Here is a 25,293-nt window from a genome sequence, read left to right on the forward strand (position 1 = left end):
TAATCAGGTGAGTGGCCCTTTGGACCCTCTCCAGGTTGTCCGCATCCCGCTTAAACTGCAGCGTCCAGAACTGGACACAGTACTCCAGCTGTGGTCTGGCCAGTGCCACATAAAGGGGGAGAATCACTTCCCTGGATTTGTTTGCGAAGCACCTACAGATGCACAGCAAGGTGCAATTGGCTTTGCCAACTGCTTCATCACGTTCGGTCCACAGTACCATGGTATCTGGTCTGTGGAGCACCCCCAGGGGTCTAAAAGATTGACGGTGGGGGAGCACTGCTCCCCTTCTGCCAAATCTCCAGACCCATGGTGATCCTTGAGCCCTGCGCACTGGTTCTGGGATCCAGTCCCCACAGGAGGAAATGGTGCTGGGAACCTGGGTTCCAGTCACAGTGCATGAGGGGTGGAGAAGGTGGAGGTGGTGCTGGGCCCCCAGGGCCAATCCCAGCATTCAGGTTAGGGATGGGTTTGTGCCAGGCCCCAGGGCCAAATCCAGCCCTCAGGTGGGCCCCATACTATTTATTTGAGCCATGGTGCTGAAAGGTTGAGCACTACAAGATCTAACGGTCATAAACTCCTCCATAACCGTTTCAGGCTGGACATAAGAAAGAACTTCTTTACTGTCTGAGCCCCCAAGGTTTGGAATAGGCTGCCGCCGGAGGTGGTTCAAGCACCTACTTTGAACGCCTTCAAGAGACATTTGGATGTTTATGTTGCTGGGATCCTATGACCCCAGCTGACTTGTTGCCCCTGGGGCAGGGGGCTGGACTCAAAGATCTTCTGAGGTCCCTTCCAGCCCTAATGAAGTCTATGAAATCTATGAAACTACTGGTTTAGCTTAAACAGCTCCCCACTTAATGTGAACGCTCTTATAAATTACATTCTTAAAATAGAAACAGTCGTCACCCGATGTCACATTTATGCCACCATAACAATTTTTATGGCAGCACAAATGGCAGGTAAATGGACCTCCCTGTCCTGTGTCGTGACACATCAGAGGTTTCAACAAAAGGTAGTAATAAATTTGCCTGCTTTATTGCAATGGACATCTTTTTGTTCTGTGGTTGGAGATGGTGGGTAGCCCAGAGGTGCCAACACTTTCCAGCAACCCTGGGCAGGTGTTCTGGGGGCTTGACGGGCCGAATCCTGCACATCTTGGGTAAAATCAAACCCCTCGGGCCCCTGGAGCCACCTGCCTGACTTTCCCTGCCTACAGAGACATGCCCCAGTGAATCTTTGGGCAAGTCTCTATAAATGGAAAAAGTCAGGGTTCCCTGCTTATGGAGGCCCGCCCAGGATCTCCAGGCACACTTCTCCATAAGCAAGGAAATCCAGTATGGGGCCTGGCATGGAGGTATGGCACCTGAGGAATCTCTCCAGTGCCCCATGCCTCCACACTGGGACCTGCACCAGGGCTCACACCAACCTGTGCTTCATGCAGAGGCATGGGGTAGTGCAGGAGCTGGGGAATCTCTGGGGCTTCCATGCCAGGACTGGCACTGACCCTGACTTTGCCTGAAGCACAGGGTGGTACAGGACCTGGTGCAGGTCCCAGCATGAAGGCACAGGGAAAAGAATTCCCTTGCTTCTTCACAACCCTGTGCCTCCTTTCTGGGATCCATGCTGACCTGTGCTTCACATGGAGGCACGGGTCAGCTTGGGTCCCAGACTGGAGCCCCAGGGTGCCAGGAGGCACGGGTCAGCTTAGGTTCTGATTTGGAGACATGGGGTGCTGGGGATTCACTGGTTCCCGTACCTCTGTGCCAGGACCTGCACTGACCCATACCTTTGCAGGTCCTGGAAAGGAGATATGGGGCAGTGAGGGATGCAGGGAATCCAGGCAAGGGAAACACATATTCCATTATTCATATCAGGCCTCTGCAGGACAATGGGCAGCATGATTTTTGCCCAGTAAAGATCAGCTGGGTGGGATGTGTCCTGCCCCAGCTGATCCGCTTCAGTTTGGCACCTGTTTCTACCTTTTGCCAACTGACTCTTCCCATGCATTGCATGGTGTTGTGAATTTCTTTAGGTGGCAGGGTGCTTAAGCTTCCCTTGTGCTTGTAGCTTTGTGGGCAACAAGAATTGGTGGTAGTATGCTTGCTGTTCTACTTAACTACTTCCTTTTGGGAATATCTTCACCTTTAAAAGGGTGAATACACTTGAAGGAGCTTAGTGATTTTGGTACCAAGTTGTTAAACTCATGCCACTGAGGTTAAAATCCTCACTTTGTCTACAGGTAGGTACAGAAGAGGCTGTTCCAGAAGTTCTAACTTCTCTTTACAGATGTATAGTTTTACAAGTTTACCTTAGTGCTCTCTTGAAGGAAGGATTTCCTAGGCTTTATAGTCTACAAACAGATTTTATTCTTGGTGTCTCTGAAGTTTCTAACAAGGGTCCTAGATATGATGGCAACTTTTCTAAATGGATATGTGTTTGCAGCAAGTGAATGGAGGCCACTGACAAATTTCATAAAGTTACTGAGTTGTAACTATTTGAGTCACTGTTGACGTTTCTGCATTCAAACTGATGACCTAGCAGCAAACAGCTCCACTTCCTGTTGTACACTGAACCATTCATTCACCTTGTTCGATTTTCAAACACTAGATTTTGCTTGTGGGAGACTGACAGCATACTATTATTCATATGACGTTGTTTATCCTAGAGATTTTGTGTTTCTTTTACTTCTCTGAAGGAAGCTGATGCTGTTTCTTGCTCTTTAAGAGTCATTCTAAAAAAAAAATCTATGATTCACTGCTCCATTTAGCTCCAAACAACTGGGTCATATAATATAATTCTGTCTTCTTTATTGCTTCCTTTTTCCCTTGCTGGGAAAAGATCTAAAACTGCCTATTGGTAACATTTTTAACAGATAATATAAATATAGAAATAGCACTACTTGCATTCTAACACCCTCCTCCTTATGTGAAAGATACTGTTTTGTGCCAGACGTAAGGTCCACTGATAACCAAAGCTACTTTGTCTTTCTCCACTTCAGTGAATTGAAGGGACCCCAATTTATTGACTCCATCCTTAGAGGAGAGAAACAGTAGTGAGAGGGGCATCATCTTCTAGTGGAAGCTAAAGCTTTATCAGGAGCTGTTGTATTTCGAATAGGAAGTGAACTGAAACCCTTGGATTTTAACTAAACTAATGACTGTTGCAGGAGGGTGTTTTGTGGAAATAAGAGTTCTTGCCCTCTGTGCTGCCCATACAACATATTTATATTTTGTCTCTGGGAAAGAAGTGTACTTTGCTATTAAACTACAAGGTGGAATCCGATCAGCCTGAAAAGAATGCTCAGTCTTAGCACTTTGATGGTATACCAAGTTTTTGGTTTTGGTTTTTATTTAATTAAAAAGTGTTCATGATTGCCTAAGACAGGGGTCAGCATCATACAGCCCACAGGCCGGATTCACCTTGCAGAGCCACTGGATCTGGCCTATGGAACTGGAGGCCTTTGCATGTGCCCATGTTGGGGTCAGGCAGCTTCTAGCTGAGCTGGTGGTGCTCCTGCTTCTCCCTGTCCTGGCTCTGTTCAACGGGAGCTGGTGGCTTTACTGGATTTAGGCAGCTAGGAGCTGCGCCCATGCTGTCACAAATTCCTCTACCTCCAGCTTCCTGGCTGTAGCATATCTGTAGCTACCAACCTGTGGGGAGCTGCACAAGGGCTGGGCATCTGCATGCTGTGTCCATGCTGCTGCTACTTCTCTCCCATGTCAATATGTGTGCATTTTTATTTTTAAAGCAGTTCTGTATGACTGCTTTGAAACTGTTTATATGACTGCGTGGTACAATAGTAGCAAAAAGCCTTTATCTAGCTACTCTGTATATGTGGCCTTCATTACTGTAGCATTAGAGTACTATATATTTAAACAGAAATAACTTTTTTCTTTCTTCCCAGCTTGTAATAATTTATAGAGATTGGTGTGTGAGTGGGTGTATTGTACATCTTTGTGTCTGGGAGAAATAGAGAAAAAAACTCTTTTTCTGTTTCAAGCTGATTTTACTTTTTGCCCCTCTGGCCTGTTTCCAAAGAAGGACTTTAATAAAGGCACATAAGCAGGCTGTTGTTCACTAAAATGGATGGAAGACAACTAAATTTCTGTAACAGATGGCGATCAGTGTACAGAAATTACTGATTCTCTTCCCATGTATTTATGTGGAATGTCTCATCATGATTCCTAACCAGGGTGCCTTGAGATCGTTTCAGGGGTGCTGTGAAGGTGCCACATGATGCTATTATTGTTGTGTATGTAAACATGATTTATATGGTAAACCTAGAAGTTGCAAATAGGAATGCATAGTGTTACAAACATTATGACTTATTGTAGTCTTTCTCAGTTCTTTGTGATAAAAGATTGCTTTATTATTTTTCCACTTGTTTTCCAAAAACAAGTGAAAACTAAGAGCTGGCATTTGCTGAGGGTGCCTCATGTCTATCAAGGGGTCCGTGTCTAAAAAAGCTGAGAACCACTGACTTAGCATAAATGGGGACCCAAACTTGGGTGTAACTTCTATGCTATTGTTGCCCTGTGGGGTCAGGCCAACTCTCAGGATCTTAATATTGCCCCGGTGTGACACAATTACGCATATACAAACACAAAAATCAATTAGGTGCATACACACACACACACACTACCAGCTCAGGCACATACACATCCAAACCGCCTAGGCACATGCATACCTGTCACCAATTCAAGCACATACACTATACACCCCAAAAGTTAGACCCAGATCACTAATTCATATATCATGCACACAATGACATACACACACACACTCACCAGTTCACACACACATAACCCACTTACACATACACACAGGTAAGTTCCTAACTTGGATGGTACAGTGTGTATGTGTGTGCTTGGGGTACCTGGGATACTTGGGGGAAGGTTAAGGTGAGAGAGAGAGTTAAAGTGTAGGGAGTGAAAGTTGCCAGAACCAGGATTAGAATCGGTGGACTACAGAGAAGCTGGCTGAGGAATTGAGGCTTGGGTTTACTTAAGGTGGACTGGGGCTGGAAACTGAGGCAGACAGGTGAGATTTGTGGGGGGGGGTGGGAAGTGGGCAGATAAGTGGTGGCAAGGAGGAGACAGCCAGGAAAGAAACTGAGGCAGAAACCTGGTTATTTAGGGAGAAAGGAAAAGGCAGTGGGGATAAGACAGTGGCAAAGAAACAGGGGTTTGGAGGCAGAGAGGAGCTCAGGACAGGTGTTGGAGGTGGCAGTGAGCCAGAAGCAGGAGAGGCAGCAAGGAGACACAAGTTAGAGGGGCGAGGAGCAGAGATTGGAGCAGGGCCAAACCATAGTAAAGCAAAACCCAACTTAGGGATCCAAATAACAGTTTTATTAAACAGACAACACACTACACAGCCCCATGAAGTTATTGGTATGTACGCACGCACGCAGGAGAAAGAGACTCAGTGGAAGGGTTGGAGTCCAGGTGAGGAAGAGAAGCAGAGTCCAAGTCCTTGGTTGAAGAGGGGGTGGGGGTGATATCCAGGCTGGAAAGGGGTCCTTGTCCAGAGGGGGGTCGCCGGCAGGGCCACTGGTTGGATAGATTGTGTGGCATGGTGCTGGTCCAGATGGAGAGGGCATCGTAATGGTGGGGTACAATGGTAGAGTTGCTGTTTCTGCAGGGTCTTTTGTCTTTCAAATGCTGGGTTTTTGTCTCTGTTCCTGGGTGAGGTCCGTGGTTCCTGGATGAATCAATGCGAGGTGATGGCCCAGTCGTTACAGGCCATTCAGTAGGGGCCTGCTACCATTGTATTTCAGTCATTCCCAATCACTCTCATTCATCTAGGAACCAATTTACATGGGAGGGGTACGTGAATCATACAGTTGCGACATAGAGGATGCCCGGGCACAAGATGGAGAGGACACAAGATGGAGACTTGACATACAAAATGGAAACTTGACATTACTTTGGTTCACTTACAAACACAGGCCCAAACCATACAATATCCATATGAAACAATAAAAATCAATATGAAAATGATAATAATACAATATACAACAGTAAGAATCAATACAAACCTAATAATACAATATAAAACAGTGGATATCCAAAACCAAAAACTTGCTACCAAAATAAAAATGTTAAAGCTTCTCCTAAGTCTGAGCTCGCTTATGCTTGTCTATAGGGAATAGAGAGGGAGAGAAAGAAAAGCCAGAAATAATTGGGGAAGGGAATGCGTATATGTATGTGTATATGTATATATATTTATTAAAAAAGAAAAACGGGGGGTTTTGCTACAATGTGACCTACAACAGATGGATATTATTGCTATTTATGAAAAATTATAATTTCAAGTTTCCTATTACTATTTTTGCTGGAGACTTTAAGTACATGTTTTAGAAATAGTGTATTTTAGAAATCACTAAGATTTGCACCTACCTTGGAATCTTGTCAGCTATATAGAACTCCACCTAACTTACTTTTAGCAGCAGAACTTATTGTTTTTTGAGTGCAAACTCAAAGGTTCTTGTTCCTGAATTTACATTCGGTGTCACTAACTAAAAAGTCACTACAGAGTGTGGAATTTCAATGGTTCCTAAATATAACTATATAAAGAAATAAGATACATGCTTAGATGAATCCCTTCACCCTTTCCCAGCACAACATACTTGGAAATGTGGGGAAAAAACATTAGTTGATGCACTTTTTTCATGCAGTCAGCTGACTTCAATGTTGACTTATTCCTTCCTTCATATTTATTATAGAACTCCATAATTTCCTGAATTCATTTAATAAACTCAGCATAGCAAGGTAGCTTCTGTGATATGGTGCACATTGGTGCTTGTTTATCATATGGCTCCCTGTAAGCCCAAAGAATATCTGTGTTTGGGTGTGCCCATCTTCATGCAGTAAAACTTGAAGTCATCACTCTGTACCTGGATGAATAAAGTGCTGTATCGTTATGTTTGGCACCGTACTTAAAAAAGACATTCACTAAGACTTGAACTTTCACTGCATACTGTATAAGCTATTGCAATAGAAGCCAATTTGGCCAACATGCATCCTCTTTCGTGATTCTCATCATGTTTTTCAGTCTTTGCTATCTTTTTCTTTCCTTTTTTAAAGAAACTAACAAACTTATTTTGAACTAATTTATGCGCCTACATACTCTTCACATTTTCTTCAGTAATGTGATCCATATGTCTGTTGTTTTTAATGTTAAATAGGGAGCACAGGCCATAATATTTATTCCTAGTTTCTAATTGGCAAGATTGTCTTTTAGTTCTTGAACTCCTTATCAGTATGTAAATTTTCTCTTAACACTAATCTCAGGTATAATTTTAAAAACCTCTCATAGGTCATTGCTTACTATTTTAAGAAATAAAATTACATTTAAAATGGAATTAAGGTAGAGACAATATATCATTAACATAAATGATAGAAATATAACTATCCAAATACCAGGCATTACAGAACACAATTAAAAATATCAGAATTATACTTATATTTAAAAAAGAGCTAAGCTTGTTAAGTTAGGGAAATGCACTTTTAAGTCACCCAGTCAGTTTTAATTGTGACCTGCTCAAACATAAAATAGCTATGGGATTGATTTATATTTCAATGTTTACAGTCCCAAATTAGATTAAGCTGATCTAAAGTCAGTGATCTTAAGCTGATATTTATATTCTTTTGCCTTAACATGGCAGAGCAATGTAGATTTAGGAATAGGTAGATGTAGAAATAAATGTTTGTGTGGCTTAACTGTGTATTTCCATAACTTTAATACCATATTTTCTTTTAAATGTGACAACTTAATTTTTATTTGCAGTTGTTGGTTTTAGGATAATTATGATTTTAGATATCCATATGTCTCACATTTAAGCTAATGATATGCACTGCAAAATTTTAACCTCCATTTTAATATCTTTTATTTTGTGTTGACATTTCTTTCAGTTCTAAACATTTCAGAATACAACAAGTTGCTTAAAACAAGTTGTGAATATTAAGGACCCCCTCTACATGTTATCTATTGCACCATTACCTTGTTAATTGCACAATGAATTTAGACTGGCTACACATGCAAATTAACTATCACGCCTTAAAAAGGTCTAACAGTTATAAAGGTATTGCTCAAAAATGTGTAATAACTTTACAGCTTGTTTCTATCCAGTTTTAATTTGCATGCATAGGCAGTCTGCAGCTGGGATACCGCAGCTGCTGCGATCTCCCAGGTACTGGGGAGCACAACACCCGCCCCGGGGCTGGGAGATCACAGCCAATGCAGTCTTCCAGGTGCAGAGGTGAGGAAGCACTCCAGGAAGCAGCTGGGAGATCATGGCTACTCTGATCTCCCAGCCCTGGGGTGCTTCAGGCACCCCCACAGCTGGGAGACCACACCAGCACCCTATGGCTGCAGGGGTTAAGAGTCCTACAGCTCACGGGGCTCTTAATCCTGGCTGCCTATGGGGCACAACAGGGGCATTTGGCAGGGCTTTGAGTCCCTGCTGCGTCCCATAGGCAGCCAGGACTTAGAATCCCCACGTCTGATGGGCTCTCCATCTCGGCTGCACATGGTTCCCATGGCTGGGAGCCCCCTCAGCAAAGGGGACTCCCAGCTGTGGGATCCTGCTTCTTGCTGATGTAGGGGGAATCCAAGATTGGGCTCCCCCCACACTGCCAGTAAGGCACAATTAGATTTAATGTGTGATTGGATCTAATGCATGATTCCACAGGGTGCTGACAGAAGTGACATTTGTCATGTGATTGGCCTCTTGAAAATATTCTACAGCCATTTCCTGACAGAAGTGCATGGCTGTAGAGCATCTGCAGAGCACTTTAAAAGTGCCTGGTCATATGCCAAGTTATCCCGCATTATGTGAGGATTCAGATGAAGGCACTCCAAAGCAGGGTGACTTCATTAACTTCTGTTTGATTGAGGCAGGGCTTCAGCAGCCCAGCTTCATCCCTGGTGGTGTCTGCATGATGGGAGGGGGACAAGCGGGAGACTGGAGCTGTGGGCTGAGGTTTGTTCAGCCTGTGCTGGAGGGGGCACAGGTGGAAGCAAACCCCAGCCTGGAGCTCTGTCCCCTCCTTTCTCTCCCATCATGCAGGCAGTACTGGAGCCGAGGGGGAGGAGGCAGGGGGGGTGGTGGGGAGTGCTAGGGAAGCGAGGCTGCAGACACGCAGCTCCTCCTGGATTGGCTCCAAAGTGGAGCTCAAGCCCCTATCCCGCCAAGTCAACAATGAATGTCTGTTGGGTTGGTGGATAGGGGGTCACCATAATTCATGTCATTTTCTTTAAAACGCCATGACTTACAGTGGGGAGCTGCATGTCTGTCAGCACCCATATTTGTGTGTCCTGCCGTGTACATGTAGACCAGATCCCTTAGATCCTTTCACCTTCATGTGTAGAGGGAGCTTAAATAACAAACCGGAAGAGAATGCTTCCACATGATGTTAAAAGATGATTAGGAGATGGGTAACATTAACCTTTAGTCATTTTCTTTCACTGTGTTAGATTTGTACACTAGAGCTGTACAAATTGCTTAGAGTGCACTGGCCACTTAACTTGGATTCATGTGTGTTCACATACGTTTTGGAAGAGGAAAGCCTAGTCCCTGACTCCTAATATCTCTGTGTATTACTGACGACTTTCACTCTTCCTTCAGTTCCTCTGGTAGCACTGCCTAGGTATGAAATGAATGTGAGGCAGCAATGCCTGGAAGGCATTTCAAGCACTTATACTCAAGCTAGTTTATAGTCATAGAACTTCTAAAGGATGTTAACATTAGGTCAATTAATGTGCTAATGAGAACTTTTCGACTCTTTACAACACCTAAGATAGTTGTATACATGTTAGCTTTTTATATTTTACATAATCATAAGAACAGAATTGAGCAATCATTAATAAAGTCGTGTAAGTACAATCCAGTTTTTAAGTAGATTTTGGACATACTTTCAGGACATTTTAACTATCAAGTTCAAAGGCTGTTTCATTAAGATTGTCTGACTTGTATAACTTGTCACATGCTATACATTTGGGGAGAGAGTTTTTTTTTATACCATAAAGTAAGGGTTGAATCACTGCTTTTAATAGAAATCAAAATTTGATCAGAACTTTGGAATTGCATCACTATCTCCACAGTGAAAGCAGTCTAGAAAAATATTTTATTCTAACGATAGAAGGTATTCAGTGCATTTAATTTCTTTAAATAACTTTCCAATTTTTTCTGCATAATGAGGAGATCTCTGTACACCATTCCAAATTGTGCTTATGCAATATTGCTTTTAATCTTAGTAGCTTGATTCTGGCTTTCGTGACTTCCATACATTTTCTGTAATTCCTTTAATTCTAACCTTATGGTTTGTCAAGACATTAGTGAAGAGTTTTAACTTGTTAAAAATTGAAAACAAAGAAGGCAGAGCTTTTATTTATTAACCTCTGTTAGCATTGGAACTGTTCTAAAATACTAAATGGGAAGATATAATGTGTAGTATGTACATAGAATATTGTTCTTTCTTTTATAGATTTCTAGTATGTTTGTCTAACTACATTCTGTCTCTTTTACCACAGTCAATCAGGAAGAGTTCATTGCAATTATGACTGGAGATGTTTAAAATCACAAGAAAAGAAGTGAATTCAGCACAAAAAAGGGAGGATTATTGGCAGTTAACATTTCAGTTGCCCCATTATGTTTTTATTTCTTTTACTGGATGCATTCACAAACAGTTTTTCCTCACAGGACCAAAAGAAACACACATCTTACATACTGATACTTCAGTATTTTGTAACTGAATCCTATCATTAGAATAAATGATACACTCTCATTTTAGAATACAGTGTTAAGTTTCTTAAATGTTTAAGTACCCATTTGTAAAATAGCTTTGTATAAAATTTCTAAATTAAATCATATTATAAATTTTTTTGAAGTTGACTTTATGTTAGCATTAGCTGTGGCCTTAGTTTTGATATATAAAGGTTTGACAAACTTCATTTTAATAAAAATGTTCTTTTATTGCATTTGAAAGCTTTATTATTTCTGCACTTAATCTGAAACTGAATTGGACTACAAGCTGAAGTTTGCTTTATTTTTTTAAAGTAACAGAGGGTTCTTTTGCTTAGTATTTATACGGATGCCTTCTTTTGTGGTGTCATGAATTATTAAATGTTGCAAGTATTCTAGACTGTAGAAGAATTTTACTAGTTCTTAGTACTGCTTTATCCATGTATCCTGGGTTTTTTTGTTTCTTTGTTTGTTTATAAATAGTCCAGATGTCTGACTAGTTTTTCTTTCCATTCAGTGGTTGAGGATGCAATATCCTATTTTCTTTAAAGAAATAAGTTTTTTAATATGCACAGAACATTTTTTTAAATGCCTGCTGAAGTAGCTGTATTTTTAAGCCTATCTAATCTTTGAAATTCCTGTCTATTTTTAATGGTTCCATTTTTGTTCTTTAACATTCTGTGTAGATTGAAGCACTCTCCAGTACACTGCAGTTTTGGGAGTGCTTTTCAAATGAGAGGGTTTTTCAGCAAATAGTAACCTGTATTTGTTTGGTGAAACACCCTCAACCTTACTATCTAACCTTCTCTCTATAAGAGTCAGTGTTTTTGGTAATAATATTTTGCCAGTTAGAATACCAAAGTTTTTATTCATGCAGTCTAAAAGCTATTGGTGTCTCTTACTTTTTGTTCTTTTATTAGCTAACTGTATCTCTTATCTCAGGGTCGGGCAATTACTTTGAGCGGAGGGCTGCTTACTGAGTTTTGGCAAGCTGTCAAGGGCCTCATGGGTAGCCCCGCCCCTTGACAGATACCCCACCCCCTGGTTGCTATCTTGTGACCAGAATTCCCACCCCCTAACCCCTGACCTTTGCCACCAGAAGTCCCTCCCCTTGCCCCCAGAAGTACTCCTTTCAGCAAGGGGTTTTGCCATCTCAGAACCAGAAAAATTCCAAATTATATTCTAAAGTGATCATCTACAACATTCATTCATTTGATTTAAAAAAAATATTTTTGTCCTGATTTACATGTGTTTGTGTAGTGTATGCAGCAGTGGCTGTACAATAGCTTAAAATGAAATTTTATTCTTGTATATTGTGGGAGGTGGGTATAGGTTTGTGGGGGATGTGGGTATGTGGTGTGTGGGTGGGTATGGGGGGGACGGTGGCTGGGGTTTGTGTATGGCAGTGTGAGGGGAGGCGTAGGTGCATGTGTATGGAGGGGTGTGCATGTGGGACTCACCCTGTGAACACACACACACTGCCCCTGTGCCTGTACACACACACACATGCACACTCTGCCCCTGTGCCTGTAGACACGCACACTCTGCCCCTGTGCCTGCAGACACACGCACATGCTGCCCCTGTGCCTACAGACACGCACATACTCTGCCCCTGTGCCTGCTGACGCACGCACACACATACCCCTACCAGCGTGGTCCCATGCTCCACAGTCCAGGGATACAGCCAGGAGCTGCAGCCACATGGTGCTGGAGCAGGGCGGGAGCAGGAAAGCAGGGAACTGGCTGGGGGTGGGCAGGGCTGGGCTGTTTAAGCCTGTAGGCCTGCTGTGGGCTCCCTGTGGGCCCTACTGCCCCTGGCTCCAGCCAGCTTTTGACAGGGAGCCGGGGCAAATAAGTATTAATTTACTACATTTTTTAGGGGCTCTGCAGGCCAGATAGAATGGCCTGGTGGGCCGGATCTGACCCATGGGCTGTATTTTGCCCACCCCTGTCCTAATTCCTTTTGATCTCCCTGTGTATACCCGCCTCTCAGGTCTTGAGTTGTCATCTCTTTCTTGAGTTTGAACCATGGACTGTCAGAAAGGGCCCTAGGTTTCAGTTTGTTATCATCAACGAGGATTACCTTAGCAGATCCTACTTTAATACCTCAGGTTGTTTCCTGACTGTTATATATTAATCAGACAGCATTCTTCAAGCAAAGTAGTATTTATTTAGGAAAAGAGGATTATAAAGAAACTGGTATTAACACAATAAAACAGACTAGACAGATGTCCTCCTCACCAGTCATCCTTCCATTTTATACGTGGGGATCCTTCTAAATTTAAACTTCCTATAGATTTCTTGATCTTGGTAATAGTTCTTTTTCTTAACTGTTTCCCTCGCTGCTTCTTTAGGGGGTATAACTTTAGACCTTGATTACTCTTGTTCCCCTCCCTTCTCCAAGAAATCATTTTTTAATTGCTTATAGCTCCTTAAATCTATTAGTTGCCAATACAGCAAAATGAATCTCACAATATGTTGGAGATTGAATGTAGGATTTGTGTGAACCCTAATAGCTTTTTCCCATTATCTTTCAATTGTGTGCTCTAATATTTTCATCAAGGAAATATTTTCTGGTGGTCCTTCTAGCTTATTACTCTAGATTGATACATTCATGCAGGAGACTAACAACTCTACAGTAACTTTACCATATTGACCAGCTAATATTTGTACAATTGTTACATTGCAATTCCATTTCTGCTATGTCATGTAGTGCCCCATTGAAGGCAGTGAAGCCTATGTGAAGGCAAGGTCCTTCCACGTGCATTTCTTTGCAGGATCTTTTAAGTGCCATCTTGGAAAATATTTTTATAGGCTTTGTTAGGAAGGCCTGTTGTTTTTTTATTCAGAAGTTAACATTTTACTCCAGTTTGATATTACAATAAAAAACTAAATGATGATGCAATTCTTGTGTTAATATTTTTAGGTATAAAATGAAATAAAATCCGAAAGAAAACTGTGTCATAAAAGCACAAACCAGGTACTGCATATGGATATAACATGCCTTATAACAATATGTAAACAATAGAATAGTATGAAAATTATTTTTATGGGGTGGTTATGAACATTTTATACTTTCAATCTCATGAAAATATTTTAGGTGAAAGTGGTAAGGGTAAAAAGACTACATTTTCTCTCAAAGCTAAAAATTGAGGGAGAGGAAGTGGGAGAAATGATAACTATAGGGACTCCAACAGTAGGATAAATAGACTATTTTGTGTGCTGTCTGTATGCTAGAATCTACAAATGGGTAATTGCTCATGGGATTAAACATTGTCTAGCGTGAAATATTTGCAGCACTAGCCCCGTGTTTGTAAAGATAGCAGTTCTTCTACATATAGCTGAAACATGTATAGCATTGCTTTTATATGCTTCGATAAAACAGTACGTGTAGAGAAAAAATAAGTTAGGGACCCAGGACCCCATCATAAAAGAGAACTTGCTCGGGAAGAAATAAAGCTTACTAAGGAATGCACTTTGGATACCCTTGCTCCAAATCTTGCTGTGAGCAACATATGAAGTGCCATACTGGGTCAGACCACATTTCTGTGTAGCCCGGTATCCTGTGTTTCACAATGGCAGAATAGATGCTAAGGGAAGAGCATATATAAAAGATCTGTTCATACTGATCTGTCTTCTGTCCCTCTTCCCTAGCAGCTTCTGGCACTCAGAGGCCTAGACAATCTAATTAGGCTGCTGCCCCTGAACTGTAGATTCATAGATGCATAGATGTAGGGTCGGAAGGGAACTAAGTAGATCATCACGTCTGACCCCCTTCCCTGGGCAGGAGAGAATACTGGGCTCATATGACCCCAGCTAGGTAATTGTCAAGCCTCCTCTTAAAGACCCCCAAGGTAGGAGCCAGCACCTCTTCCCTTGGAAGTTGGTTCCAGATCCTAGCCACCCTGACTATGAAGTAGTGTCTTCTAATGTCCAGCCTGAACCTACTCTCAAACAACTTATGGCCGTTATTCCTTGTTACACTGGGAGGTGCACAGGTGAACAGGGTCTCTCCCATTCCCCGCTGGTCCCCCCTGGTAAGTTTGTAGACAGCCACCAAGTCCCCTCTCAGCCTTCTGTAAAGGCTGAACAGGTTCAGGTCCTGTAGCCTCTCCTCATAGGGTCTGCCCTGCTGTCCCCAGATCATGCGAGTGTCCCTCCTCTGGACCATCTTGATGCTGGCCACATCTCTCCTAAAGTGCGGTGCCCAGAACTAGACGCAGTGTCTCATAGACGGGGAGGATCACCTCCTTGGCCCTGCTTATGATGCATCTGTGGATGCATGACAAGGTGTGGTTGGCCTTACTGACTGTGTCTTCACATTAGCGGCCCATGTTCATTTTGGAATCGATAATGACTCCAAGATCTCTTTCTGCTACTGTGCTTTCGAGAAGGAAGTTCCCTAGCCTATTGGTATGCTGCTGGTTCTTACTGTCCTAGTGCAGCACCCTGCACTTGTCAGTATTGAATCCCATTCTATTCTCATTCGCCCACCCTTGGCCTGTCCAGGTCCAGCTGTGTCCTGTCCCTCCTAGCTTACCCACCTTGCCTCAGATCTTAGTGTCGTCAGCAAATTTGAACGGTGCTTTTCACTCCCTTGTCCAAGTCGCTAATAAACAGTGTGGGCCCAAGGACCGAGTCCTGGGGGACCCCACTGCCCACGTCCCTCCAGGTCGAATATGCCCCGTCCACCACCGCTCTCTGGGTGTGGTCCCTCAGCCAATTTGCGACCCATCTGACTAGGCATCAATGCCATAGTTGCCTAGCTTTTTAATGAGAATGGGGTGGGAGATGGTGTCAAAGGCCTTCCTGAAGTCCAGAAAGACTACATCCACTGCAACACCTGCATCCAATGATTTTGTGACCTGATCATAGAAGGAATCAGGTTGGTCATTCAGGACCTGCCACTAATGAACCCATGCTAGTCGCCCTGAGCGTCGTTCCCCTGCCGGTCCTTCCCAGATGTGCTCCTGGATAATCTTCTCAAAGAGTTTCCCCAGGATTGAAGTAAGACTGACGGGCCTATAGTTGCCTGGGTCCTCCCTCCGCCCTTTTCTGAAAATGGGGACCACATTAGCCCTCTTCCAGTCATCTGGCACCTGGCCAGAGCACCACGAATGCTCCTAAAGCCGTGCCAGAGGCCCCTCAATAACCCCTGCCAATTCCCTCAGCACCCTGGGGTGGAGAGCATCTGGACCTGCTGATTTGAACATGTCCAGCCCCTCCAGAAGTTCCCTAACTCGGTCCTCCCCGACCCTAGGCCTGTCAGAGTCTCTCTTGAGTCCATCCTGAATCTCAGTGGGGGAGTCCTAGTCCCTGCACAAAAAAATGGAGGCAAAGAAATTGTTAAAAAGTTCTACCTTTTCCTCTGGTGCAACCACCAGATTGCCTAGCGTATCCTGCAGGGGCCTCACGTTACCCGGTGCTTTCTTCATGCTCCCTATGTATTTAAAAAAGAACTTTTTGTTGTCCTTGATCGTTGATGCTAGCCCTAGTTCCGTATCTGCCTTAGTTTTCCTAACAGCCCCCCTACAAGCCCAAGTGATGAGGGTATGCTCCTCTTTGGTGATAGCCCCTCCCTTCCACTTGGTGTACGCCCTTTTTGGCTTTCAGGCGTTCCTGAGTGCCTTTGGTGAGCCAGGATGGCTTTTGAGCACTCTTGCCCCCTTTGATTCTTTTTGGGACTGTCACCCCTTGGGCATGGAGGATCGTCTCCTTAAGGAATGACCACTCATCTTGGACACCCAGTTCCCCAACTCACCAGGACCCCAGTGCCTCTCCTACCAATCTCCTCAACTCGTTGAAATTGGCCCTCTTGAAGTCAAGGGCTACTGCCTTACTGCAGGCCCTTGACACCCTGCGCTGTATGGTGAATTCCAGTAGGCGAGGATCACTGTCACCCAGGTGGTCAAGAACCTGGAGTCCCCTCACCAGGTCATCGCCTGTGGCCAGGACCAGGTCCAGCAGGGCATTCCCCCTGGTGGGTCTGTGCACCTCTTGGGTTAAGTGGAGGTCCTGTATCTCAGCAAGGAACTTTCGTGAGAGGTCCGACCTGGCTGACTGCTCCTCCCAGCAGATGTCCGGGTAATTTAGATCACCCATGACAACTACATCCCTTGCCTTAAGTGCCTCCACGAGCTGGCCCAAGAATTCACGGTCCAGCTCTTCCCCTTGGTTGAGTGGTCTGTAGTAGACCCCCACTGTTAAGTCCCTTTCCCCATAGCCCCCCTGTATTCTGACCCAGAGCACTTCAACCTGCCCCTCCTCTGACCCCATCCTGTTAGTTGAGGACATGTATTGCTCTTTGACATAGAGTGCCACGCCCCCGCCTATCCTCCCTGTTCTATCCTGGCTGTATAGTCTGTAGCCCCTAATGGTTACCACCCAGTCGTGGGATGAATCCCACCAGGTTTCTGTGAGCCCTACTATGTCTGGGTTTGTACTAGCTATCCGGAGGGCCAGTTCCTCCTGCTTATTTCCCATGCTTTGAGCATTAGTGTAGAGGCATTTAAGGTCTTGTATTGGTGCATGCAGCACCCCCTGATTCTTGGGACTATTCGGACCCCGTCACTTACTACTCCTTGTGCTCATCACCTGTCTTGGTATCATGTTTAATACTCGCTAATGGTCCTATCCTGTATAAATTTGTCCAATCTTCTTTTGAACCTGGTTAAATTATCAGCCTTTACAACTTCATGCGGCAATGAGTTCCACACGTTAATTACAAATTGTATGAAAAGGAATTTAATTTAATTTGTTTTAAACCTGCTTTATAATAATTTAATTGTATATTCTCTGGATCTAGTCTTGTGAGAGATGTTAGTAAGTCCTTAGTTTTTTTCACGCCATTTGTTGTTTTATAGATCTTTTCCTGTTCCTTATCTTTTTCCTTTTCCTTTTATCTCTAAGATGAAAAATCCTAGCCAATTTAATTTCTCTTCCTGTGGAAGACTTCCTGTATGCCTAATCATCCTGGTTGCCCTTCTCTGTACCTTTTTTTAGTTCTACGGTATCCTTTTGGAGGTGGGAGGACAAGCAATACATGCAGTATTCAAGGTGTAAACATACCATGGGTTTATACATTGGAATAATGACATGTTCTCTTTTGTATTCAGTTCATTTCTTTTAATAATTCCTAACATTCTATATGCCTTACTCATTCTGCTAAATATTGGACTAATGTTTTTAGAGGACTGACACAATAATTCCAAGACCCCTTTCTCTTTTAATAAGTCAGTGTAGAGTCCATCATTATGTATGTGCCATCATGTGTCCATCTTGGGTTATTTTTTCCCAAACGCATCACTGCACTTATCCCCATTGAACTTTGTTGCCCATGCACTAAATTTTACCAGTCTTCCTTCTGCGATTAGTCAGTCAGCTTTGTTTTTCACCTCCCTGAATAATATGGTGTCATTTACAAACTTGGCCATCTCGCTATTCATCTTCCTTTCCAAATAATTTATAAAGGTCAAACAACACAGATCCTGGAGGAACCCTACTGCTTGCTTCTCTTCTTTGTGAAAACTGACCATTTATGCCTGCTTCTTGTTCACTGTCCTTTATCCAGTTACTGATAGACAAGTGCACCTTGCCTATAATGCCATTACAACTCAATATGTTTAAGACTCTTTGGTACAGGCCTTCCCAGAGACTTCTGAAAGTCTAGATATCTTATATCAACCTGATCACCCTTAATCAAAGAAACCTCAAAGAACTCTTGTAGGCTGGTGAGGGAAATGCTTCCTTTACAAAATCTACATTGAATTTTCCCAAGCAAATCCTGCTCATCCATGTGATGGACATCTTATTTTTTATTATGGTTTCTACCAGTTTTCCAGGAGCAAAAGTTAAGCTCACCAGTTTGTAGTTCCTCATTGTTGTAAGTAGAGTTCTTCCATATGGAAGAACACATCCATTTTTCTTAAGGGCCCCAGAGTATTTAACCAACATTTTGTAATCTAGTCAGTCTTATCAAAACTTCATAAAAATGGAAGATTAAAAGCTTTCTATCCAAGATCAGAGAAAATGCTCTTAAGCAGAGCTTTCTAGGAAAGTCATTTCTAAAGATAACATCCAACCATGGTTTTCATTCCTGCTTTTTTTCCCCCCTTAGTATGAAATGGGCAGACGTGCCTTTGTTTATGTGCTTTTAAGGTGTGAGGACAATGAAAGTAAGATAGGGTTTCCCTGTTAATCTTTCATCACACACCACTTTCTCCTAAGCAAAACACTGTACTATGACCATTCCAGTTAGTTAAGACTTCACTGTGGCCGGTGAAGACATTTTTTACCTACATGTACTATCACCATTCCAGATCATCACTCGGTGCCAGTAAGTATGAAGCAGCAGAAGGATGCAAGCAAATGGCAGTTCAAGGAAAGTGAGGTGATACTAGTTGGTATGATAGGCAGAGTATCATGTGGGGCATAGGCACTGACTCCATGGGTGCTCTGGGGCTCAAGCACACACCAAAAATAATTAGCCAGTGCTCAGCACTCATGAGCCACATCGGGCAAGCTGGGTTGAAGTAACACATGGCCTCTTTTGGGTGTGCATGGAGCTCAGCGCAAGAATGCAAAAAAAAAAAGAGAAAAAAAAGAAGCTCCAGCTGGCAAAAAACAAAGTCGGCACCTATAATGTGGGGGTTTCACATCTGCTGTGTTCAGAGTATTTCAGTGCCTGTTCTTAGTGCTTTTGCTTCCAGTGCCACAAGTGTTTTTGTGTACTATTATTTGACCAATGACAAAACCCTTTTCCCTAAAACTTTAAGGCTATTGTTTGTGTGGTAAATTTTGTATTTTCTGCTAATTTTTCTTGGTATTCCAGATCCAGTTTTTTTTTTTAAGGTCTAAGGCCTTAGCGTCTTGAAATTAGTTTCTTGGCCTTGGTCTAATACATCTCTTCCTCTGTGTGTGTTTTATGAGGCACATTTTTTCTTGTTTTTGCCTTGATACTGGGTCCTTCCGTCTTCCCCCACCTTGCTTCATGTGTTATATCAAAGAAAGGAGATGGCCTCCTAGCAACTTCAACCTTTGGCTGTGTGATAGAACAGTATCAAGGATGGATGCTCATCGTTGCATCATTGGCCTCAAAAGTCTACCCAATTGTAAAGGAGTCCTAGTAATGCTTGCACATCTAACAAACAGGTACAGTTCAAAACACTTGTTTGGTTACCACAAGGAAATATCTTTTAAATTGGGCTTGAATTTAGCTTCAAAGCAAAAACTTGAGTCACAAAGATGGTGCTGGAAAGTAATACTTGGATTGCCTGTATTGGTATAGATGCAGCTTCTCCCTGTTAAATCCAGTAAGGAGTCTTCATCAAACTGCCTAGTGCTATTACACCTAAGGCTTCTGCCAGATGTTAGCTCCTTAGAGTACTTGGGACATTGGGACAAGAGACTTTGGAATCTGAGGTGCATAGAAAAAGTCTATGGTTTCCTGATGCTCCTGTCAAAAGAACTAGTTTCAAGCTCCCAGATTTTTATCCTGTTCTGCTCTGATCAGATGGAGAGAAGGTAGATCCAGGTATCTATATATCCTTGACAATGTGGAAGTTACTCTGTGAGACTGCCATGAAGCCCAAAGCACTGGTTTTGAGATGTTTCTCTCAACCTGCATATGTTGAAACTTTAAAAAAATACACTCATATTCCAAAATTCATAAAAGCACAGGAGTCAGCAACACTGAAATGCACAGGCTTCTAGAATACTCTAATTCCTATTTACAGTTTTGAGATTTCTGTCTAGAATGGGGACATTTTTTTCCAGGTATTACACTGTGGAAGCTACTGGTAAATTAGACTTTTAATGGTGACTACTATATAGATGAATTCACCTTCTCTTGCTCTAGAATCAGCCATATCTGAAGCAAGAGCAATGCGTTTCCTTTGACTTTTACATTAGGTCAGGAGTTCTATCAGATACTGGCTGTCGCAAGCAAAACTTTTCCAGAGGTCGTTTTCTGTACCAGTCTTGCTGGGAGATAATTGCCATTGAAGTAAGTCTGCAGGGATGTTGAGAAGGTTTTCATCATTCAGTAACAAAAGGAAAATGGTCCCTCAGAGAAAAAAGAGAGGTCAGTGTTTCGAGCTCTTGTACCATCTCCAAGTTATATCAAGGGAAAACCTGTACCAATCCTATTGGACAATTTCAGTACAATAATGTAGATGAATAGGAAGGCACTGGAAGTCTTATAAATGCTGAGAGAATCAGAAACTTTTGTAACCAAAGCAAAGGCGGTTCCTCTTTTGGGAAAACTCAGTTGCTACGCCAAGCAAATTGATCATTTTAGCAAATGATCATCTGTTGCATGTGATAGTTCCTCAGAATACATATCAAATAGTTCGTGGGAATCCACCTTGAAAGATTACATTTGGAATGCCACATGCAGTTTTTACCTTTATACTTTCCCCTTATGCTGTGGAGGCAAAAAGACCAAGATCGAGAAATAGATACTTCCCACCTTACACATTTATACTCTGATTCTGTTTGCCAAGCAGTTCAAAGCCAGAAAGCATTATTTTGACAATCAAAGAATTACTGAAAAGGTTTTATTCCCTGACTTTTGTGACTGTCGGTAGAGCAGACTCTATTTTACTGGCAGGTATGACACTGGATCAGCACTGTTTGGCACTCACTCTTCTAAAATTACCTTTCTTTAGGAATTTTTACAGAAAAGGCTTAGCAAGAAGGGTTATATTTAATAGGTGGAAAATCTGTTAGCAGCTAGAAAACATCTTACAAATAAGATGGACTCTTCTGTTTTGCAGAAGTTTCTTTTTAATCATTTAGGTTCAGTTCAGTATCTCAGTGTTCAATCATCTTACAAATACAGTATTTCATACAGTTAGTTACTGAATGTGCATTTAGATTTTAATGCCCCAAGCCACATGGAGGTCTACAAACAGAAAGCACCTGCATTTACATTTAGGAATTTGAGCTTGCATACGAGCCACAGGTTGGCATACTTGACACATTTTATGCTGCATTCAACAGCCTTCTTTGGCTTCACCATAGCATTAGGCATTGTTCCTAGCTTTTTCCTGGAAGGAGGTTTGCTGCAGTAGAAGGCCTAAGGATTATATTAGCAGGGTAACTGAGAAGTAGGATAAGGAAGAGGTATCAGTGTGCCAGTTCTCTTTATTATCAGATACTAAGTAGAGCCAATTTTGCCCCAAACCTAAAACACTCAGGTTTTTTCTACTGGAGATAAAGGGAGCAAAATACAGGTTGGAACTGCCATAATAAGACAAAGAAAAAAGAATAGAGCAAAACACCTGGAGGATGTAAGCAGTGAAGAAATTTGTAGTTACTGTGTGGGAAAAAAAACCTGACAGTGAGAAGCTGTTAATTGATTTAAATCAGATAAGGTTGTTTGACAGGAGATGGGGAGGGAACAATATAGGAAGCAGCTGTAGGCCAAAATGATATGGGTCATAGATCTACTCCAGGGTTGGCATTCATATTGAATGCTGTGCTGGGTAGAGGTGAGGAATGGTAACACTGTTAGAAATTCTGTTCCTAGAATGGTGCATTATACAGAAATCACTTCCTTAATCCAGGTGAAAGTCAGATAATTCCCTGGTATTTTTAGAAAAGTTGAAGATAACTTGGGTGAGATTCCTAACCTACTAAAACATGTTTTGAGGTCTTGTAAGCACAAACTAATTACAGCTGTAATGCAGGGGCGGGCAATTATTTGGGCCTGCGGGCCACATAGGGAGTTCTGCTGAGCTGTCATGGGCTTGGTCAGCACCCGCCCCCCTCAACAGCTCACCAAAACTCCCTCCATGGGATGGGGTTGCAGGCAGACGGGGCGCAGGACAGGCATGTAAGGCGAGGATCACGGGGTGGGGTCATGGGGTGGTGCCAGCATGAGGCTGGGGCAGAACCAATGCCCACACGCCCCTGCAGTGGGCACTGGTTCTGCAGGCAGGGGCATACAGGGATCGCAGTTCTGTCGCAGCCCCAGCCCTGCACTGTCACTGCCTCAAGATCACAGCCCCATCCACCCCACTCCTGGATAGAGCTCCCTATGTACCCACAGACCCATCCCATCTGCTCAGCCACATGCCCTGCCTGCATGGCTCCCAGCTGGTCTCTGTGGAGACCCTAGGATCCTGGGGTGGGAACAGCATGGGGCCAGGCTGGGGCAGAGCCACGATCTGCTCCCTGCACGCCCCTGTCCGCATAACCCACACCTATTGTAGGGGTGAGTGGGCAGAAGATTGCGGCTCTGCTCAGGCCTCAGCCCTGCACTGTCACTGCCTCAAGATCCCAGAGTCTCTCCAGCCCCACCTTCCCATGGCCCCATCCCAGCTGCCCGGCCAAGCGCCCTGCCTTGTGCAGGTCCTGTGCCCAGCAGTGGGTGTGGGGCAGACAGGCCAGGGTGCCCATGCAGCAGGGTCAGATCCTGCAGTGGCAGCAGCTGGAAGGGCCTTCCACCATCTGGGCTGCTGGGAAATAGTCCAGCTGCTGCACCATGCCAGCCCTGATGCACACCTGGGGCGGTGGGACCGGTCACACATGCCACAGCCCAGGCTGTCTCACATACCTAGGCTGGATGGGACTGAGGGACTTGTGGACTGGACAAAATCCCGCAGTGGCCAGATTTTGCCACCCCTGCTGTAATGGCTACTATTATTGCACTGGCAGTACCAAGCTAGGTGCAGACATTCAAAAAGCCTGAGGCAGAATCCATCTAATTTACACAGGTGTCTGTAAGCGGCATAGTTTAGATCAGCAGCAAACACAACACACATTCACTCTTTGGTGAAGGGAGCAAATTTTAGGCTGGGTTCCACCGTTTTTAAACCAGTCTGTGTGTGCTGAATTTCTGTTCTGTTATGTGTATAGACTGGTTTCCAGTCACTTATACTGATAAATTTATCAGTATCACTTATACTGATAAATGTGTGATGTCTGTACCTGGCCTCAGTGTCTTAATTTAGTTCTATAAGACATATCTTAAATATTGTGACCCTAAAGTGTGCTTTATACAACTAAATAATAAAATTCAGACTCATTTTTACAAAAACCTAATACACATCCTTTTGTTTTGTAAAGACACAGTACAGGGATTAGATCCTGCTTTGGGAAGAGTTGTGACATTACTGGTTAATGAGCCAACTCAATAAAAGTGTGTATCACTTACAGAATGTTTTCCATTTTCAAAGAGCTGCATAAACATTAATTATGTCTTCTCACCATTAATTTGTACAAGTGGAAAGAGGACTTTAACCTGATAATCAAGTTCGGTTATAGTGGATTGGTAAGAACAGCCAGGCTAAAATGTATCTGCTTTTTATCCACTAGGGGGACCTATTGTTACGACTAAGAAAAAGGATTTGAAGTTAAAACAACAGCAGCAACAAATCAAGTATCAGGCTGAAGTTTTATAACTGAATATTTTGACTCTAACAATGTATACATATAGCTTAAAAACTTGTGTGCCTGTTCCACCTATGTAATAGTATTTTGCTGGCAAAGATGTGTCTGCTAAACACGCACAAATAAAAACCAAGCAGTCTAAATGCACTGATAACTTACTTCCCTTCTGAATGTTGAATCATCTTGCAGCCTTACTGGGAAACAGAAATAAAGAGGGAAAACAGCGTTGTTGTTTTGGATATGTAATGTTTATCAAGACAATTGGAACTGATTCACTGAGGTACTATGTTTTTTCCAGAGAAGGAAAAAAAAAAAAGAGAGATCTTAGTACCCATTTTTTCTGTCCCAGCATTCAAATGGCTCACCCATGCCCTAATCATTTCCTGCCTCGAGTATGCATCCGCCTCCTCCTTTATTTAACTGCATACCGCTCAACTCAGGATGCCTCTACCAGAATCATCCTTCTTGCCTTTATCTCTCCCCAACTTGAGTCACTCCACTGTCTCTATTGTGTGTGCCTCAAATATAAATGTTGCCTTCTTGCTTTTACGGCCTCATATCCAGCCCTTTGGTCACATCTCTGGCCTGGTCTCCTTTCATTTACTGTGTGATTTGGCTGTTCCACCAATTATGCCTGGCTCAATATCCCTTTTGTCTATCTCCCACAGGCAAATCTGCATCTTCTTCCATGCTGTTCTTTATGTATACATTGCCTTCCCCAATCCCATTTGCATGCTGCAGCCGTCATTTCATTCAAATTCATCCTGAAAATTCACTTCTCCCATCTTACCCATGAAAAAAGTTAGTCAAAAAGTGAAACAAAAACCACCACGAGATTCATCTGTCTCTCTTCTTCTGTTAGTATCTGTATGATCCTGTTGTTACACACTCGTTCTTCTCCTTCTTTCCTCTCCTCTCAGCCATTTCTGCTCATTTATTCTGCCCGCTTGTGTCATACTGAATTTAGGTTGCATGCTTTGCCAAGCAGGGGATGTGTCTTTACTTATTTTGGTGAAATACCTAGTACACAACTGGACACTCAAAAATAATAACAAGGCAAAGTATATCTTATTGCTTACAGTGAATACTTTCCAATATCACTCCCTTTGCTATCAATAAATATCCAAGCCCTGAGAACATTCTGCTGCTCCTTA

General features: G+C 43.0%; 1 protein-coding gene across 2 annotated transcripts in view; it reads left to right on the forward strand.

Annotated features, from left to right (window-relative positions):
• The window catches only part of CETN3 (centrin 3), a 36,192-nt gene extending 11,894 nt beyond the window's left edge, over positions 1–24,298 (forward strand). The window contains exon 5 of one of the 2 annotated variants that reach the window (XM_025204477.1): positions 24,065–24,298. In XM_025204477.1, the coding sequence (XP_025060262.1) occupies positions 24,065–24,150 (86 nt within the window). In that variant the 3' untranslated portion in view covers positions 24,151–24,298. Of the gene's footprint in view, positions 1–10,533; positions 10,981–24,064 lie in introns of those variants that run through there. The other variant, XM_006023834.3, reaches the window with a different exon arrangement.
• The last annotated feature ends 995 nt before the right edge of the window (positions 24,299–25,293 follow it).

This window comes from Alligator sinensis, unplaced genomic scaffold (assembly GCF_000455745.1).
Source record: "Alligator sinensis unplaced genomic scaffold, ASM45574v1 scaffold218_1, whole genome shotgun sequence".
In the NCBI taxonomy this organism is placed as follows: Eukaryota; Metazoa; Chordata; order Crocodylia; family Alligatoridae; genus Alligator; species Alligator sinensis.